Source organism: Cantharellus anzutake (genome assembly GCF_015039405.1).
Source record: "Cantharellus anzutake strain C23 chromosome Unknown EI90scaffold_2, whole genome shotgun sequence".
In the NCBI taxonomy this organism is placed as follows: Eukaryota; Fungi; Basidiomycota; class Agaricomycetes; order Cantharellales; family Hydnaceae; genus Cantharellus; species Cantharellus anzutake.
Genome location: NW_024066952.1, coordinates 243,463 through 260,970, shown reverse-complemented (window position 1 = coordinate 260,970; position 17,508 = coordinate 243,463). Strand labels below are relative to the sequence as shown.

At 51.5% G+C, this 17,508-nt stretch overlaps 6 protein-coding genes across 6 annotated transcripts; 4 read left to right on the top strand and 2 right to left on the bottom strand.

The window, feature by feature from the left end:
- Positions 1 to 147: 147 nt before the first annotated feature.
- On the top strand, positions 148 to 2,401 carry EI90DRAFT_3115211 (S-adenosyl-L-methionine-dependent methyltransferase; the record flags this gene model as incomplete). The annotated part of the gene is made up of 8 exons (XM_039062757.1): positions 148 to 204; positions 271 to 657; positions 709 to 849; positions 905 to 1,398; positions 1,464 to 1,803; positions 1,861 to 2,001; positions 2,054 to 2,297; positions 2,358 to 2,401. 8 exons carry the CDS (start codon positions 148 to 150, stop codon positions 2,399 to 2,401), a joined length of 1,848 nt encoding a protein of 615 aa, XP_038923085.1.
- A 128-nt stretch (positions 2,402 to 2,529) lies between these two features.
- On the top strand, positions 2,530 to 3,389 carry EI90DRAFT_770990 (uncharacterized protein). Its single transcript, XM_039068017.1, has 2 exons — position 2,530; positions 2,616 to 3,389. Exon 2 carries the CDS (start codon positions 2,768 to 2,770, stop codon positions 3,215 to 3,217), a length of 450 nt encoding a protein of 149 aa, XP_038923084.1. The 5' UTR covers position 2,530; positions 2,616 to 2,767; the 3' UTR covers positions 3,218 to 3,389.
- A 1,199-nt stretch (positions 3,390 to 4,588) lies between these two features.
- EI90DRAFT_3149753 (uncharacterized protein) lies at positions 4,589 to 9,871 on the bottom strand. Its single transcript, XM_039065613.1, has 8 exons — positions 9,764 to 9,871; positions 9,404 to 9,697; positions 7,289 to 9,332; positions 6,822 to 7,236; positions 5,869 to 6,735; positions 5,733 to 5,816; positions 5,621 to 5,681; positions 4,589 to 5,566 (listed from the first exon to the last, which is right to left on the bottom strand). The coding sequence occupies exons 2-8, from the start codon at positions 9,693 to 9,695 to the stop codon at positions 4,698 to 4,700; spliced, it is 4,632 nt and encodes a 1,543-aa protein (XP_038923083.1). The 5' UTR covers positions 9,696 to 9,697; positions 9,764 to 9,871; the 3' UTR covers positions 4,589 to 4,697.
- Positions 9,872 to 11,836: 1,965 nt separating this feature from the next.
- Positions 11,837 to 12,143, top strand: EI90DRAFT_2846412 (uncharacterized protein; the record flags this gene model as incomplete). The annotated part of the gene is made up of 2 exons (XM_039053718.1): positions 11,837 to 12,012; positions 12,065 to 12,143. Coding segments are annotated over 2 exons (255 nt in total), but the record flags the coding sequence as incomplete, so codon positions are not given.
- A 292-nt stretch (positions 12,144 to 12,435) lies between these two features.
- EI90DRAFT_3029705 (armadillo-type protein) lies at positions 12,436 to 15,285 on the top strand. Its single transcript, XM_039058153.1, is given in 9 exon segments — positions 12,436 to 13,043; positions 13,085 to 13,185; positions 13,218 to 13,356; positions 13,405 to 13,488; positions 13,539 to 13,588; positions 13,608 to 13,694; positions 13,961 to 14,152; positions 14,193 to 14,256; positions 14,301 to 15,285. The coding sequence occupies 9 exon segments, from the start codon at positions 12,660 to 12,662 to the stop codon at positions 14,856 to 14,858; spliced, it is 1,659 nt and encodes a 552-aa protein (XP_038923081.1). The 5' UTR covers positions 12,436 to 12,659; the 3' UTR covers positions 14,859 to 15,285.
- Positions 15,286 to 15,488: 203 nt separating this feature from the next.
- On the bottom strand, positions 15,489 to 17,247 carry EI90DRAFT_3029703 (uncharacterized protein). The gene is made up of 5 exons (XM_039058152.1): positions 17,070 to 17,247; positions 16,293 to 17,011; positions 15,988 to 16,269; positions 15,598 to 15,920; positions 15,489 to 15,553 (listed from the first exon to the last, which is right to left on the bottom strand). Exons 2-5 carry the CDS (start codon positions 16,855 to 16,857, stop codon positions 15,509 to 15,511), a joined length of 1,215 nt encoding a protein of 404 aa, XP_038923080.1. The 5' UTR covers positions 16,858 to 17,011; positions 17,070 to 17,247; the 3' UTR covers positions 15,489 to 15,508.
- Positions 17,248 to 17,508: the final 261 nt, after the last annotated feature.

Here is a 17,508-nt window from a genome sequence, read left to right as displayed (position 1 = left end):
ATTAGACTTACCATTCATCTAACGTCCTGCTATCAGCGTATGCTAAAATCCTTGGAAGTCGTGAATATTAGGTTTTCTAATCACCTGCACATGACCGTTGAGGTCATTCGAAATTGGGCTCACGTGTGACATCGAAACGACGTTGGCATGGCCGATGCCCAGGAGAGGCGAAACGTTCGGCCGTTAGAACGTAATGAGAATCCAGTGGGTATAGCCTTCAAGGGTGCTAGAATGCATTGATTTGTAATTTGGCCTTGTGCCGGATTTTAGCCTCCCCCAACATCCTCGACATCGCCCAGCTCTGTCACTGCACTTCTTGCGGGCTTCTTCGTACTTTCGATAATATCATTTTCAGATGTCGCCTCTCAGCTTTCCCTTCACCCTCTGTTTGGGAGTGCAGCAACTGCTCGACACTTCCCAACGATATCTCTGGTTATTTGTCTTCTGGCCTCCTTCATTCCTAAGCGGATGCGTTTGGATTCACGAACAGGGTTCGCCTTCATGAGCCTATGGTTTGCAGCGTCGCCAGCGATTATGTATTGTGTCGGAGTGCATACGTCTGGGTGGCTCAACCCTCTCTGGGGTCCTATCGCGGCTCACATCCTAGGCGGGTCTCTTGTTACTGTGTTGGGAGCGTCGATGCTGCAAAATGTATTGGTATGGTCCCTATTTTTCATCCTTTGATTTGCTATTCAGGTCGCGTCATAGTCCCGTGTTTCTCCTTCTGGATTTTCGCCATTCCCCGCCAGATTTGGCTCAGGGATGTTCTCATGGGTTGTCATTGCTCGTGCAGACAGGGTCCTGTGGGATAACTTGCCACTCGGAGGTGTGGTAAACTATTGTAATATGGTCAGCCTGCACACGCATCTTTCTAGTGTCACAAGCTGACGATATTTTACGCCAGTATCTTCTCTTGGGTCTTATCACATCGTTTCCTGCTGCACTGTTGGCGATGCAGCATGCCTTGAGTCGGCAAAAGCGCGAGCGACATGCAGGAAGGTCTATGAGAAGACTAAGAATGAATCCCACTTTTGTCTTGGCCTTGTATTTGGCCCTTCCATTGTTCACGTCTGTAGTGTCACAAAAAAGGTCGCCGTGCAGAACCCCGGCGACCCCATACACCACCCTCAATGGTACGCTACAGATATTGGACAAATCATTCAGCGTCACGGGAATGATCCTTGTTGGCGAAACGGATATCAATGGCGTGCGGACACGATTTTTACGTTGCGACCACTCGCTCCTCGGCGGCATGTGGCTGCTCCCCGAGCGTGAAGGAGACCCTCCCACAAAACTTTTCCGTAGCATATATACTGCATTCTACCTCCAGGAAGCTGTGCGGCTTGTCAATCGCCCTCTTGAATCAATCCGAACTACGCCCAATCGGGTCCTCACTATGTAAGCCAGTTTCCACTCTACGTAGGGTTACCCGGGAAGCCGGTTTTGATTATGGTGTGCTTTAGCGGACCCGGAATAGGTGTTGCTGCAAAAGCATTCGTCGAGCATGGGATGCAGACCACAATTGTTGAAATCGATCCAGCTGTGTATCGTTTCGCGCGGAAGCATTTTGAGCTTCCCAAACCAAACCAAGTCTATCTCGAAGACGCACGAAGTTGGGTCCGCCAACAAGCGAGTGCCATGAGATCCCTTCGAACATCCAATCCGGGACAGGCAGATGCGCAATTGTTTGATTACGTGGTTCATGATTGCTTCTCAGGTGGAGGAGTTCTCCACCATTTGTACACCCTCGAGTTCTGGGAAGACCTAAAAACGTTGATGCGTCCATCTGGTATCTTAGGAGTGGTGGGTGGCTCAGATCAGTATCATGCTCCCACCTGAAACTCATGCTCGCGCACATAGAATTACGGTGGGCATTTAGATTCACCAGCCGCACGTGGCATTATCGTCACATTATTGGCGGCGTTTGGAGAGTGTAAAGTTTATCATGATTCAGACACGAGTCGTAAACTTGAAGACTTGAAGGTGGGTTTTATCAACCTGGTGAGAACATGACCATTCGGGTGAATTGTCCAGCTTCCTAACGAGCCCAAAGGTGATCATCTGCACCTTAGCCCCGGCTCCATTGACATTCCGTTCGCCTGTTGTTGAAGATTATCTGGGAAGCAATTCACGACGAAGACTCTTTAATTCATGGCATTCAAGAGAATTACCTTTACCGATGGCATTCGGTCCAATACGTCCGGGATCAAATTATTCAGAGTCCACGTTAGTCTTGCGGGATGCCACGAACAGGCTAGGTGAATGGCAGGAACTGTCTGCTATTGAATACTGGAAATGTACGACTTGCTCTCCCACTGTCCTATTTTCACTAATTGGTTATTATTACGGTGCTTTAGTGATGAGGGGAATGCTGCCATCTGAAGTCTGGAACACTTACTAAGTGTTGTGAGCTTTGGATTCGTGGGACGCCACTGGCCTGTTGGTGGTGTGCTTTGAGGGCAGAGACAAAGTCCTGACTGTTGCATCAAGGATACAGTGCGAATCTTAATGCCGACCATAATGTTCGCATGTGAGTCACTAGTACAAGCTGGGCCAAATAAAGATGGGTCTCAAAATGCTGAAGTGGTACATTGATATAATCCGATCAACTCTAGTCTTCGATCGGTCTCTGGAATGGTAAAACCCCCAAAGCCGGACTGTCCGCGTCCCCCGCAAAAAGGCACACAATCATCACTGGGAACCCCGAGTTAGGGGTCGGCGACTGAAGTGCACGTTGCACAAGGTGAACCAGGCAGAGCACCAAGAAATGGATGCTATCCAGATGAAGAAAATGCAATTTCATTGTACCGGAAAGAGGATTTGTCTCAATCGTACTCGGTCAATCGCAACCTTTCTCGGAGAAAGATGCGGAGTTTCGCAGATGAACATCACCTGTATCTCAATTCCTGAGATCCAGTGGCGGAGACATCGAAAGTGTGATCTTCGTCGGCCATATGAAATCACACCAGCTCATCCCACCAAGCCTGTCGGTGCTTCCTGCGTGGTCGTTTATGGTTGCGTGACCGTTCTAGGTTTGCCATTTCCGAGCTCGAGGGTCAACCGCTGTAACGTCCTGGAATGCCGTCAAAATAATGCGGTGTTTGAATCCGATAAAATCACTGTTAAAGCAAAACGCCTTCCAGCGTTGATTGACTCGTTCTCGTTCTTCGTCAGCTCTTCCATGCGAGAGAAATATCCATATGCTTCTTGGTTGTAGGGGAGTCAAGAAAGCTTTCCGACCGCTGTCAGAAGCACACATAGACTCTCGATTTTTTCTTCGGGCCGCGGGATCATCAACGTTATACAGAAGTTTCTAACCTGATGCACTCGTGTATGATGCGAGCCGTCAGCATTCGCGACTTGAGGAGTTCCCCAAGAGACCGGGTCCTTGTCGCTTAGCCTTTTAGAATACTCATTACTAATAGAGGCTGGTAACCTGCCTAGGTGCTCATAAGAGGACATCTGTCCCCCAGCGTCGAGCGACCCTCTCGTGACTCTGTCTTCACTCGCCTTGGCGGTAGCACTTAATTGGATGATCTGATAAATCCTTTCGAATTGGGTCATTGTGGGCTTGTTGAGCAAACCTTTGATGATAAATTCGGGCTCGTCAAGAGTGGCTCGAACATTGCTAAGTTGCTTACGGTCCTCGGGATGAACCAGAGGGAGAACGGGTCCAGAAGGGGTGTTGACGAACTGTCAGAGTGAGACAGGGCAGCCATGGTCGCAGCCTGGTTATCACTGCGCCCACCCCCAGGGCGCTGTGGACCACCTTCCTTTGGACTCTGCGGAACGACACTGATACGACGCTGACTTGACGTTTGGATCATAGATCAATTAGTTGTAGACAGATGATGACAAATTCGTAATGATATTGCAGCTGCATTTGGCATGGCGTAACTACTACTGCTGCTCTCGTTGGACGATTGAAAAGGAACGCCAAGAAAGAAAGAGTCATCTGCGCAGCGTGCATGAATGAGTTCACAACATGCGATTCCATGCGTTGTTTCACTGTACGTTCCCGAAGCTATGAGGCAAGAAGAGTCGGGGAGTCATGTTACAGGAGGTACATTCAGGTGGGCAGCAGTCTCATACAGTAGAGGAATGTATGTGGTTGCAAGCATGCTTACAAAGGGAGTCGACCTCTTAACGCGTATGTGACACTGTTAAGAGCATGAGGACGAGCGAACGCAGGACCAGTTCGGGATTTCCTGTTCACCAAGCACTCATGGTGAAATATTGAACGAAAGAACGAAACGGGATATAGTAGGAGGGAAAAGGATCGGTACACCGGTGGGGAGCCGGGTCTTGGTGTACGTCCAAACCTTCAGCTAGCTACCGCTCATTCAATACTATCGAAGGGAGATGCCACGGTGCTCAGATCTAAACAAAGGGTGCTGGCTTGATTATACTGACAAAGTGTAGCTGGAGAATCAAATTAATGAGGATGTCTGACTGTTTTGATCGGAGATACAGTATTAAGACGACCCTATAATGCAAGTGTGAGGAATAACTAACCCAAAGAGGTTGGAATGAAGGGAAAAGAAGAACAAAGAACAAATGAACCGAATAAAAAGGACAATGTGAACTCAAAAAACACAAAATGCGGACGTAGGATTGGTGACTAGATGAGCGAAGTGTGTGCGAAGAGAGATCTATACGGATGGGTATGTAGCGCGGCGTGAGATGCGGGCGGGGTATTATTCGAGCTTTTCGTATTCTTTAATTAGCTTTTTGCTAGGTGGAACTAGGGGATCTCCGTCAACCATGATTTTGGACGTTAACGACTCGATGGACGATTGAGAAAGTTTGGATCCTTTCAGCAGTCTCGCGACGAATGAGTATGCCTTGGGGATATCGATGGAAAGCTCGTCCACCATCTCGACCGTAGAAGCCAGGCCTGCCTCAAACACCTCACCCGAGCAAAGACCAGCGTCGGAAACCTTGCTAAACAGTTCGGCCGTAAGAACCACATCGACTTCTTTCTTCTCCAACGCGGTAGAGGCAAACTTGAGGACTAATCGTGATCTATGCACCACAGGCAGTGCTTCGAAATAATGTTGTGCCTCGCCAACATTCCGAAGCGTCCAAAACTCTTTGACATCCTCCTCAATCCGTGCATCAGCTTGTGCCTCAGTCATACCAACTGGAGACGCCCTTCCGGTATCACTCTTATCCTGGGCTCCCTGGCCTTCTACTGCAGTCTCCTCAGACTCTTGTGGGACAGTGCGTGGCTGCAAATTAAGCTTCTTCCGGACAGGAGGCTCAGGTAATCCTCCCGCACCCAGATCGACACTCGGTTTGCGGCTCGGAGCACGACTGGATGATGATGTTTGGGGGACCTCGGTAGCCCCATCGCTGTTTAATGCAGAGAACATGTTCGCGGATGAAGTTTGACGAGAGAGAACGGGCGTCTCTCCTCCTTTAACTTCTTTCTTCGAGAACGCTCGGGACGGACCAAACGTCGTCGGCGGCGGTGCTTTCGAGAACGTGCCGAACTTGGACAGATCCCCAGCCTTTGTCGGCGGTGGTCGAGGCATCGCATTGTTCCCAGCCACTGACCAACCGTCTGACGTGAATTCAGCTCGTTCCCCACCTCTTCGCGAGCCACCACGAGACATACTGCCACCCATCTGAGTTCGTTGGACTGATTCCCTCTCTTTGACCGCCTGGTCCCTTGCCGCCTATGAAGGACATCAGTAAGATGAAAAATGAAGGGGTGCCAAGAGACGAACATCTGCGTGAACCTGCGCAATCGTTGATGGCTGGGCGACCGCTTGACGAGTTTGCCACTTGCGTTCCCGAAGATCGAGTGCATCCTGAAATGAAATGCTGTTAGAGCTAATGCAACGCTTGAGCACCATATCTCACCATTAACATGAAGCGCATTCGAGAATTGATCGATGCATTCCTCGTCAGCTCTTCCATGCGGGAGAAGTAAATGTCCATATGCTTTTTGGCCGTGGGGGTATCAAGAAGCCTTCCGACAGTTGTCAGGAATTTGCATAGTGACTCAATCTCCTCTTCTTCGGGATCATCGACGTTCGACAAAAGCTTCTTGATACACTCGTGCATGATGCGAGCTGTCAGCATTTGCAACTTGAAGAGTTCCCCAATGAACTTGACGAGACCGAGACCTTGTCGCTTGGCCTTTTCTGCAACATAGTACTCTTCGGAGTAGAGAGCAACCTCGCCTTCGGCCTTCTGTTCCCTAGCGTCGAAAGCTTCTTTTGTTGCTTTATCTTCATTCGCCTTGGCCGCAGCGGCAGCGGCAGAACTTTCTTTAGCAGACCAACCGCGCTCAAAATCTTCCTGACACCGGTTCAATAAGTACTTTCGGAAGAGAGCGCCGCCTTTGATAGGAATTCCCTCCGAGTTCTTCACATTGTCGTCCTGGATATCTTCGCTTATCTTCTCTTGCATTTTACGGCACAGCTTCGCATACATTTCGGACCATGTGGCTTCATCCGTAGCCTTTTCGAAAACAAGGCGAATAACGTGTATAAGAGTTTGACCATCGGATTCATTTTCCGATTTGTTGGCCCATTGGATAATTTGATCGGAAATGCTCTCGAATCGTTCCATTGTAAGCTTGTTAAGTAATGCTTTGACTTTTCGCTCGACGATTTTTGGGTCATCAACGCTATCAGGGGTGGCCTGGATGTTTTTGACTTGCCAGCGATTCTCAGACTGGGTTAGTGGAATAACAGGTTCGAGAGGAATGGGGGGATTGACGGGCTGCCAAAGTGAGACGGGCCACCCATTGACAACTGGTTCTTATCGCTACGCCGCTCTCCGCGTTTACTTCTTGGGCGATGAGGAACATCCTTCGTGTTCTGGGGGCCGATGGCACCGACACCACCCTGACTCGGCGTTCGAGCCATAGACATGTTGTTTCGAGTGGGGAATGGAGGGACGTTCATGCTCACACTGCGCACATTGGTAGATTGAGTGACGCGTTCCTGGAAACTCTTAGCTGGGGCCCCAGCGAAGCCGCCCAGAGCACCACTCATGGCCATCCCACTTTTGCCACTGCCAGAAAACGCAAAACCGCCTATGGAAGTCGATCGTCCTGACGGTGGAGGCATGGGACCCGTTCCACGCGCTTTGGCCGGTCGTCCGCTGGTCTCCTCAGCTTTACTCTGACTCTTGTCAATACCAAGAGCATTGAGGATCGGCGAAGCGTCTGGCCGTTCCTTGCAGACTTCCATAAATTGAAGCAAGAACTGACGGTCATAACTATAAAAAGATCAGGATCCTTCTGTAAGCCTTCAACGAACGGATGGCGCACCGGAACTTGCCCTTCTCTGCATTAACGTTCAACTCAGGAGCAGGACTCTTGATGCCCTCAGGGTAACTGAAGGATTCGATGTCCTGAATGATCCTGGCCGATGCGAGAGCAGAAACGGGAGCGGTCGAAGCATCGCGAATGGTTGCCTGTGATAAGTCTAAGTGCCCCGGAGTAGGACGTTTCAAGGACAATCCCATCACTGGTTTAGATGGAAGCGAGGGTGGCGGACTGGGAGTACTGGAGATGCCTTCAGCTTCAGTCTTCAATACTTCCTTAGAATGACGAGCTTCGGCCTCTGCTTGGGCCTTACGCTCTGCGGCCTGGCGCTCAGCTTCGGCCTTGGCAGCAAGAGCAGCAACTTCAGCTTCACGAGCCAACTCTGCTTCGGCCTCGGCCTCAATACGACGACGCTCCTCCTCTTCTCTAGCGGCTCGCTCAGCAGCTTCTTGTGCCTCAAGAGCAGCACGCTCCTCTTCTTCTTTCTGAAGACGAAGCCGCTCCCGAGCCTCCTCCTCCTCCTTTTCACGCTGCAGTCGCAATCGTTCCTGCTCTTCTCGCGTTTTACGTTCCTCCTCTTCCCGAACCTTGCGTTCTTCTTCTTCCCGAGCCTTGCGTTCCTCCTCCCGAACCTTGCGCTCCTCTTCTTCCCGAGCCTTGCGATCCGCATCTTCTTTGGCCTTTTGCTCAGCCTCTCTTCGCTCCTCTTCTTCTCGGAGCTTCCTATCAGCTTCCTCCTTGGCCTTGCGCTCCTCCTCTTCCTTAGCTCGTTGCTCCGCTTCAATGCGCTCCCTCTCAAGGCGTTCCTCTTCCTCACGTTGCTTCCGCTCAGCTTCGTCCTTCTCTCGTCTCACTCTAGCCTCTGCCTCTTTCTTTCGTTCCTCCTCAGCCTGCCGCTTTGCGTGATCCGCTGCACTCTCCATCCGGACCCCTCTGGATGGGCCAGGGAGGGTAACAGAGGTAGTCGAAACGGTGCGTGTGTGTGTAGGAGGATGTTTTATGTCTACCGGTTTCCCATCAGGCGTTTTGATAGAAATTGGATTGCTCCGATTGGATCCACGAGGTAGGAAGGATGCTGCTTGTGGCGAAAGACCTGCCGATGAGGGTTGTCCTAACTGCGATGACACGGAACGGGCCGGTCCCAATGTGGGGGTTCCCGGAGTTGATGTTTTTGGGGGAAGGGTAGGTGTAGGGGGAGGAAGTTGATTGCCTCGTGGTGAAGGAGGTACGGGAGAATGTGGTTGAGGCATAGTAGAATGGTGCATGGGGGGCTGCGGCATTCCAGGAGTGAACAGGGGAACAGGGTACGGCCAGCCCATTGGTTCGCCATAGGGATAGTATGGATATGAGAAACCGGGATCGTGCGGGCGAGCCGAGGGCGAGTACGGATATTGGATCGGGGACTGGCCTAGCGCGGCCTGAGGCATTCGTGGACTGCTCATGGGGGCAGTAGGATGCGTATTCACAGGGACAGGCGCTAGGTTACCGTTAGGCTGAGGGTGCCCAGCTCGAATTGGGGCTGCAACTGCACCAGACGAATGGCCTCCAGTGGGGCCAGCCGGTTGCGCGCGGGATAACTGCGGAGACCTCTGTGCAGGACCTTGCGACGGCTGACGGAAGGGTGGTTGCTGGTTGGGAATGAAAGTAGGAGTAGGAGGTGGGGGATTGCTCAGCCTCTGGGACGGCGGGAAGCCAGGCGGGTCCGCACGACCAGCTGGCCCGGGTGGTGCCACAGAAGGTGGTATCGGTGCAGGAGAAGAGGGATTCCCTGGAGTGGGAGCACTTTGGAAGAAGGAGTTGACGTCAACTTTTCGCCGGGGTGGTTTGGCAACACTCGTGTTGGTAGATGCAGCGAGTATAGGTGACGCCGCATTGGCGGGTGCAGCCTTGCTTGAACTGGTTGACGTGGACGTGTTTGTTTCAGCGTTCAGGCTGCCAAATTTCTGCACATTAAGTCCTTCCGATATTGGAGGCACTTGTGCGGGGGAGCTAGAGAGCGTAGCATTTGCATCACCTATCGAACCGAAGCTAATTGGCGATGATGTGTCTGGATGTTATAAACCGATCACAACCGTCAGCGCTTGTAGTAAAATCCCTAAGACACATTGCCACACGCACTTTTAACGCGTGCGATACCCTTTGGTATAGTGACGCTCTCTTTGGTCGCCGGAGCGCCTGGTCCAAGGTTACTAACTCTTCGAGCGTGTCCCTGAAATTTTGCGCCATTGCTAGGTGATTGAGATCGTGGAGATGTAGAGTTTGAAGTAGCGACAGAATTCGGAGGCGGGGTAGTAACAGCTTGTGAGACCCCCTTAGACCAAGATGCAGGGCGAGCCTGAGATGGTTGAGCAGAGTTGGCTGCAATGGCGGGCTTAATTGTCTGAGGGGTTTGGACGGAGGACTTGCTCATTTCTAAAAGTATGGAAAATACGCAAATAATATGTAAACGCTGGCCAAAAAGGTTCAGAAGACACTTACGATGGCTAGAGAGGAAAGTTATAGATTTTTTTTTTGGCGTACGTGCGCTATGTAGCTTGCAAAAACGATACGATTGACGGTCGAATCAGACCTGCCAGCAGGCTAAAATGCCTTTGAGATGAGAAAGAGAGCACCAATGCTCCTTCGTTCCAATGAACGGAGAGGGGGTTTGAAGATTATCGTAAATTCTACTCCACCCTTCCAAGTGGGTGCAAGTAGAGGGAGTGAAGTCAGCTAACGCCGTAATCTTTAACTCCGTTATGTCCGTTTATTACACTTTTCTTGCAATTTATTTCGTCAAAAGCGATCTCGACGTTGCTCATCATGCCCCAGTGTCAGAGTCCTTCCGCTGGTCCTGACTGAGACTGTTGGCCAGTCACATTATTATCGCGCCTCGAACTCCACGTCCCGTCACCATCGACTTCCGCATGTGGCCAGTGTCCTAAATATGGGTCACTCAGGATACGCCCTGTTATGGCACTTGATCTTTTTTAGGGCTGCAGGCATAGCATTGTCTCAGAATTCTATCACGCAAACCATTCAATGCATCCACCATCACGCACGCATAGTGCAAGTTATGATGAGCCGTGGATAACTTGACCGTCAGATGATTTCATCATCGGCCGTTGGCTAAGCCGGATCACTACCAGGAGTCTTTGCACGCATCGCAAAGGGTTTGGTGCCTAGAGTGCCATTGCATCGTTCCAGTGATGCAATGTGAAATTGCCAGAACATCCTTGATTTGTCGCACGCATTTGATGGCAGTACTTGTGCACGGCCTTTGAGTATTGTGGCGTTTCTTGCCCCACTGGTAGTATCATTGTTCCATTACTGGGTCGACAAGCAGTTTTTAGTTTGCCTTGCCGTATAAGGCAATTGTCCGCGTCCCGCACATGCAAACCTCCGCTGGGAAAAATCCAAACAGGCAAGGGCCGCTGACATACGTACTCGTGAACCCTGGAAGCAAGTCATACATCGATGCGTATTTACATGTATTTACACTGACAATTACATCTTGGGAGACTAACGACCGCTATCATCATCAGACGCGAGGGAGCAATACAAGGCTGAAGACATTTCACACCATCGCTGCCACTGCCGCTGACCGTCTACCAAGACATGCGGCACATAGAGAATGCTCTGTCCTCGCCTACTAACCCCATAACCACCGCCCACGAGCTAGTTAACATCCTCAATGGCTACTTGCCAGATGCCACCTCCGAGTCTAAACCCCTCAGTACCGAGAAACTCAGGGAGTTAGTGTCGGTTGCCGAAGTGAACCTCCACAATGTCACGGCTCAATCCTCTATCATGGCCGCAATCAATAATATCGGTGCTGAGATAAGGCACCATTTCGCCGAGATGAACAGGCGCATGGAACTCATAGAAAGCAAGAGGCTCAACTCGTTGCCAAATGACTCCCAAACAACCCCTTCTCAGAAGTCCATTGCTGCGGTTCCGACCGCTCCTGAGATCTCACACAACCTTGAAACTGTGGAGCTTGTAATAACTGTGCTCAACCAGCTCTCAGCGGAACGATCGAGGTTAGAGAGAGAGAAAGAAGAGGCTCGGGAAGAAGCATATCGTAAGGCTTGTTCCTGGTTCCTATTCCGGAGGGAGGAGGGTGTTGTCCGTGAGACGCAGGAAGCTACCGAACGTGCCGCTGAAGAACGCAAGGCTCGGGAAGAGGAGGAACGTAAAGCGCGAAAAGAGCAGGATCGATTGCGACTCCAGCGTGAAAAGGAGGAAGAGGAGGTTCGGGAGCGGCTTCGTCTTCAGAAAGAAGAGGAGGAGCGTGCTGCTCTTGAGGTACAAGAAGCTGCTGAGCGAGCCGCTAGAGAAGAGGAGGGGCGTCGTCGTGTTGAGGCCGAGGCCGAAGCAGAGTTGGCTCGTGAAGCTGAAGTTGCTGCCAAGGCCGAAGCTGAGCGCCAGGCCGCAGAGCGTAAGGCCCAAGCAGAGGCCTCAGCTCGTCTTGCTCAGAAAGTATTGAGGAGTGAGGCTGAAAGCATCTCCAGTACTCCTAGTCCGCCACCCTCACTTCCATCTAAACCAATAATAGGATTGTCCTCGAAACGTCCTACTCCGGGGCACTTGGACTTATCCCAGGCAACCATTCGCGATGCTTCCGTTTCTGCTCTCGCATCGGCCAGGATCATTCAGGACATCGAATCCTTCAGTTACCCTGAGGGCATCAAGAGTCCTGGTCCTGCTCTTGAGTTGAACGTTGATGCAGACAAGGGCAAATTCCGGTGCGCAATGCGTTCCTTGAAGTCTTATAGAAGGATCCTGATCTTTTCTTAGTTATGACCGTCAGTTCTTGCTTCAAGTCTGCAAGGAGCGGCCAGACGCTTCGCCGATCCTCAATGCTCTTGGTATTGACAAGAGTCAGAGTAAAGCTGAGGAGGCGAGCAGACGACCGACCAAAGCGCGTGGAACGGGTCCCATGCCACCATCAGAATCCACAGGCGGTTTTGCGTTTTCTGGCAGTGGCAAAAGTGGGATGAACATGAATGGTGTTCTGGGTGGCTTCGCTGGGACTCTAGCTAAGGGTTCCCAGGAGCGCATCACTCAATCTACCAGTGGGTGCAGTGTGAGTACGGACGTCCCTCCTTTCCCCGCTCGAAAGAACATGTCTATGGTTCGAACGCCGAGTCAGGGTGGAGTCGGCTCCACCGGCCCGCAAAGTCCAAAGGAAGCTCCTCGTCACTCGAGAAACGAATATGGAGGCGACGAGATCCAGGCGTTAGTAGATGACGCGTCCCGCCTTAGCAACCCGTCAACCCCCCTCATCCCTCTCGAACATGTTGTTCCTTTGGCCCGTTCCGAGAAGCGTTGGCAAGGCAGAAGAATTCAAATCGTTGAGCGCAAAGTTAAAGCATTGCTCAACGAGCTTACAATGGAACGATTCGAGAGCATTTCCGATCAGATTATCCAATGGGCCAACAAATCGGAAAATGAATCCGATGGTCAATCTCTTATACTCGTTACTCGCCTTGTCTTCGAAAAGGCTACGGATGAAGCCACACGGTCCGAAATGTATGCGAAGCTGTGCCGTAAAATGCAGGAGCAGATAAGCGAAGATATCCAGGACGACAATGTGAAGGACTCGGAGGGAATTCCCATCAAAGGCGGCGCTCTCTTCCGAAAGTACTTACTGAACCGGTGTCAGGAAGATTTTGAGCGTGGTTGGTCTACTAAAGAAAGTGCTGCCGCTAAGGCGGATGCAGATAGAGCCGTGGAGGAAGCTTTCGACATTAGGGAACAAATGTCTGATGGTGAAGTGGCTCTCTCTGATGAGTACTATGCCGCAGAAAAGGCTAGCGGCAAGGTCTCGGTACCGTCAAGTTTATTGGGGAACTCTTCAAATTACAAATGCTGACGGCCCGCATCATGCACGAGTGTATCAAGAAGTTTTGTCAAACGTCGATGATCCCGAAGAAGAGGAAATTGAGAGCCTGTGTCAACTTCTGACAACTGTCGGAAGGCTTCTTGATACTCCCACAGCCAAAAAGCATATGGATATTTATTTCTCCCGCATGGAAGAGCTAACGAGGCACTCGTCGATCAATGCTCGAATACGCTTCATGTTGATGGTAAGCATGTCATGTTCAAGCACCGCATTGATTTTGACAGTGTTTCAGGACGTACTCGATCTTCGGGAGCAGAAATGGCGAACTCGCCGAGTTGTCGCTCAGTCATCAACGATTGTGCAGGTTCACGCAGATGTTCGTCTCTTGTACCCCTTCATTATTTCATCTTACTGATGTTTTTATAGACGGTCGAAGACAGGGAATCAGTTCAATGGACTCAGATGGGTGGCAGTATGTTGTGGCGGTTCGCAAAGAGGTCGGGAACGATTTGAAATCACGTCAGACGGTTGGTCAGTGGCTGGGAACAATGCAGCGCCTCGACCACTGCGCAATCCACTTCGGTTTGATAAGCGACGCAGACGCTACGCTTTCTAGCTCTCCACGCAAACCATCCGGCGAAAAGTGACGTCACCGTTCTTCCGAAGTGCTCATCCAGGAAACCCTGTCTCCTGCACCGATACCACTTCTGTGCCGTCTCACCCCGGCTCGCCGACATCCCCTTTTCATATCCTACTATTCATATGGTGCCAGGGCTGGCGTAGTCCTCAGAGAGGGAATCACCCCAACGAGCCTTCACAAAAACATCACTCGTGATGGCTCGCAAGAGGTGGGAACGATCTCAATTCACGTCAGACGGTTGGTCAGTGGCTGGGAACAATGCGACGCCTCGACCACCACCGAAAGAGGCTGGGGATCTGTCCAAGTTCGGCACGTTTTCGAAAGCACCGCCGCCGCCGACATTCGGTCCGTCCCGAGCGTTCTCGAAGAAGGAAGTCAAAGGAGGAGAGACCTGTTCCCCGTCAAACTTCATCCGCGAACATGTTCTCTGCATTGAACAGCGATTGGGCTACCGAGGTCCCCCAAACATCATCTTCTAGTCGTGCTCCGAGCCACACACCGAGTGTCGATCTGGGGGCGGGAGGATTACCTGAACCCCTGTCCGGAAGAAGCTTAATTTGCAGCCACGGACTGTCCCACAAGAGTCTGAGGAGACTTCAGTAGAAGGCCAGGGAGCCCAGGATAAGAGTGACGAGGTTCCTACCGGAAGGGCGTCTCCAGTTGGCATGACTGAGGCACAGGCTGATGCGCGGATTGAGGAGGATGTCAAAGAGTTTTGGGTGCTTCGGAATGTTGGCGAGGTACAACATTATTTCGAAGCACTGCCTGTGGTGCATAGATCACGATTAGTCCTCAAGCTTGCCTCCACCGCGTTGGAGAAGAGAGAAGTCGATGTGGTTCTTACGGCCGAACTGTTTAGCAAGGTTTCCGACGCTGGTCTTTGCTCGGGTGAGGTGTTTGAGGCAGGCCTGGCTTCTACGGTCGAGATGGTGGACGAGCTTTCCATCGATATCCCCAAGGCATACTCATTCGTCGCGAGACTGCTGAAAGGATCCAAACTTTCTCGATCGTCCATCGAGTCGTTAACGTCCAAAATCATGGTTGACGGAGATCCCCTAGTTCTGCCTAGCGAAAAGCTAATCAAAGAATACGAAAAGCTCGAATAATACCCCGCCTGCATCTCACGCCACGCTACACACTCATCCGTATAGATCTCTCTTCGCCAAGCGTCATCTAGGCACCAATCCTATGTCCGCAAAGGGGGAGAGAGGCCTGTTTCTCTCTCGTCAAGCTTCGTCCGCGAACATGTTTTCTGCATTGAACACGTATAGGGTTATCAGTGTCCCCCAAACATCATCTTCCAGTCGGTACGGCCGAGGCACAGGCTGATGCAAGGATCGAGGATGTCAAAGAGTTTTTGGATATCCTAGATCGACTTGGTCATCAATTCGATTGGAATTTAGCTACACCACAGCATTCATTTAATTGAAGAGACGAGATATGGAATCTGCCAGTGCCTCAGCGCACATCTTTTTGTATATAGTGCTCACCGAGTAACTGGAGATTTGTACAACAGTACTACGTTTCAGAGGAATGGATTAATTACCAACTGAAAATGGTTAGCCTACTTCTTGAGCGTCACGATGGAAGATGTCCAGCTGGCTTAACAAGCGCAAGTACACACGCACACAGAGAGTGCATCGGGATTACAGTGAGCCCAAAACAACTTGGATTTCATATTAAAGAGGATATATCAAAAAAGTCTCGGGAACAGACATTTTACCGCCACTACAACTACTAAACATGCCCTCACTGACTATGTAGCAGCAGCGACCCCAGCATCCTCTGATGGCTTGCTGTCCTTTAAGGGAAGGGCCGATGCTGGTGTAGGGGCAGCTGCCGCACTTGTGGGGAGGAGACTTGGCCAGGCCTGTTGACCACAAGAGTCTTATTGTAGCGATTCGCGGCTGCAGCAGCCCCCATCCTCGCTTTCACTTGAGCGGGGCTCTGTGAGACCGTGGGATCAGACGGTTTCAGGCCACGGTGAAACTCCCCAGGGAGCGTGGTTCGGCCGGGTGGATGTTGAAAATGGCACGTCGCACGGGTGCAGCCTGCACCATAGCGACAAGGGATGGAAGTGGTGGATGCGGGGACGGGGCGTGAATAGGGGTGATAAGCAGGTGGCTTAGGGTGCAATGTCGTCGGAGGATGCGGCACAGGAACCACGGCTGGAAAAACGTTTATCAGAACCATGCGTCGATCAGTAAGATCAGTAATGTGACAGATTGAGCTCACCATTTGGATCGAGTTGAGATTTGCTCGGATGAGCTTTTGTGCAGTCTTTGTCTCCACACTTGATGCCTTTTTCACAAGGCTCATTACTTAAAACAAGGCCTGATTCTGCCGTTGCAGCAGGAGATGGATGCGAATATCGACAAGCTGGATTTGTGCATCCAATCCCAAACTTGCACAACGTGGGAGTTCCAGGGCGTTCCGGGTATTGGGAGTTTTGTGCAACGGGAGTGGGAACGGGTGCGGATGGTGGTGTTGGTGTTGGCGCTGTGACGGGCGCAGGAGCTATAGGGGGGGTTGAGTGGTACTGACAGGAGTACTGGGTGCAGCAACTCGCTGATCCTGAGTTTGGTTTTCTAGGTGGCCGCCATGCCTAGCCAAATGAGGTGGGGTACCCCGGAAAGCACCTCTACCCCGCCCACGCCCGCTGAAGTTCCCATTCAACAATGGCGCCGGCGCCTGCATATGCCCTTGCAGCGCACCAGAAAACCCGTTTGTGGCATTCATGGACGGCACCATAGGATTCACGCCCAGGTGCATAGCCATTTGTGTCATCATGGACATCTGCGCGTTGAGCATTTCCTGAAGAGCTAGGGGGTTCGCCATTCCGCTCATCCCATTCAGAGGCCCTTGCCCAGGTATGAACGGTTGCGCATTGGGGTTCATACCCATTGGGCCGCGAGTAACCGCTTCTATTTGAGATTGAATGGGATCAAAAGGAGGATGGCGTTGAAGGTGACCATTAGGATGCTGGTAAACTGGAGTGGTGCCAACCCTCTCAAGAAGGCTGCGGGAATTGGAGCGATTGACACTTTCGTGTGTTGGTATCCTTGAAGGGATATTTTGAGACGATGGTTCTTCAGGTTCCCGCATGGCCCGCGGCCGGTTGGGCAAGTCAGACGTTCGAGGGGTTTTTCGAGACGCACCATCCCCCGAGGGTGACCGCGGGCGCTTTGGTGCGCCAATCGTCGATACAGCCTGTTGAAACAAGGGAGCAGATGCGCGGGGCCCAGTTGGTGGGGCACGGCTAGAGCAAGAACACATGGCGTCAGCACTTATGCTGTTGAAACATGTGAATTCGTCACCTCGTAGTCGCTGGTAGTAGCTTGGCATCCGAAGCGCCCGCTTCAACGGCTGGCTCCTTTTGTTGCGACTCTGTCACTCCGGGTCCCTCTCCGCCAAGGCCCGCCTCAACAAAAAGCCAATCGGTGAACGACGGGTCATAGTCATCACCAATGAGCCCAGTAAGCTCAGATGTAATCTGCTCAGGTGTCTTCTTATTGATAATCATAATGGTGATGTATTCCGCCATGACAGGGTCGTCTTTCGCCGAGTAGCCTTTGATGGCAAGTTCATCCTGTATCGAGCTCTAATTAACGACGTGAGGATCTTGTGACGTTTGAAAACTGATCTAATGAGAACCTACTTGAAGCTCACGAGCTTTCTCCGTACCCATCTGAAGAGCCATCGTGTGCACACTCAGACGATGAGACTCAAAAGAGTTGAGAGCTTACGTGAACCGGC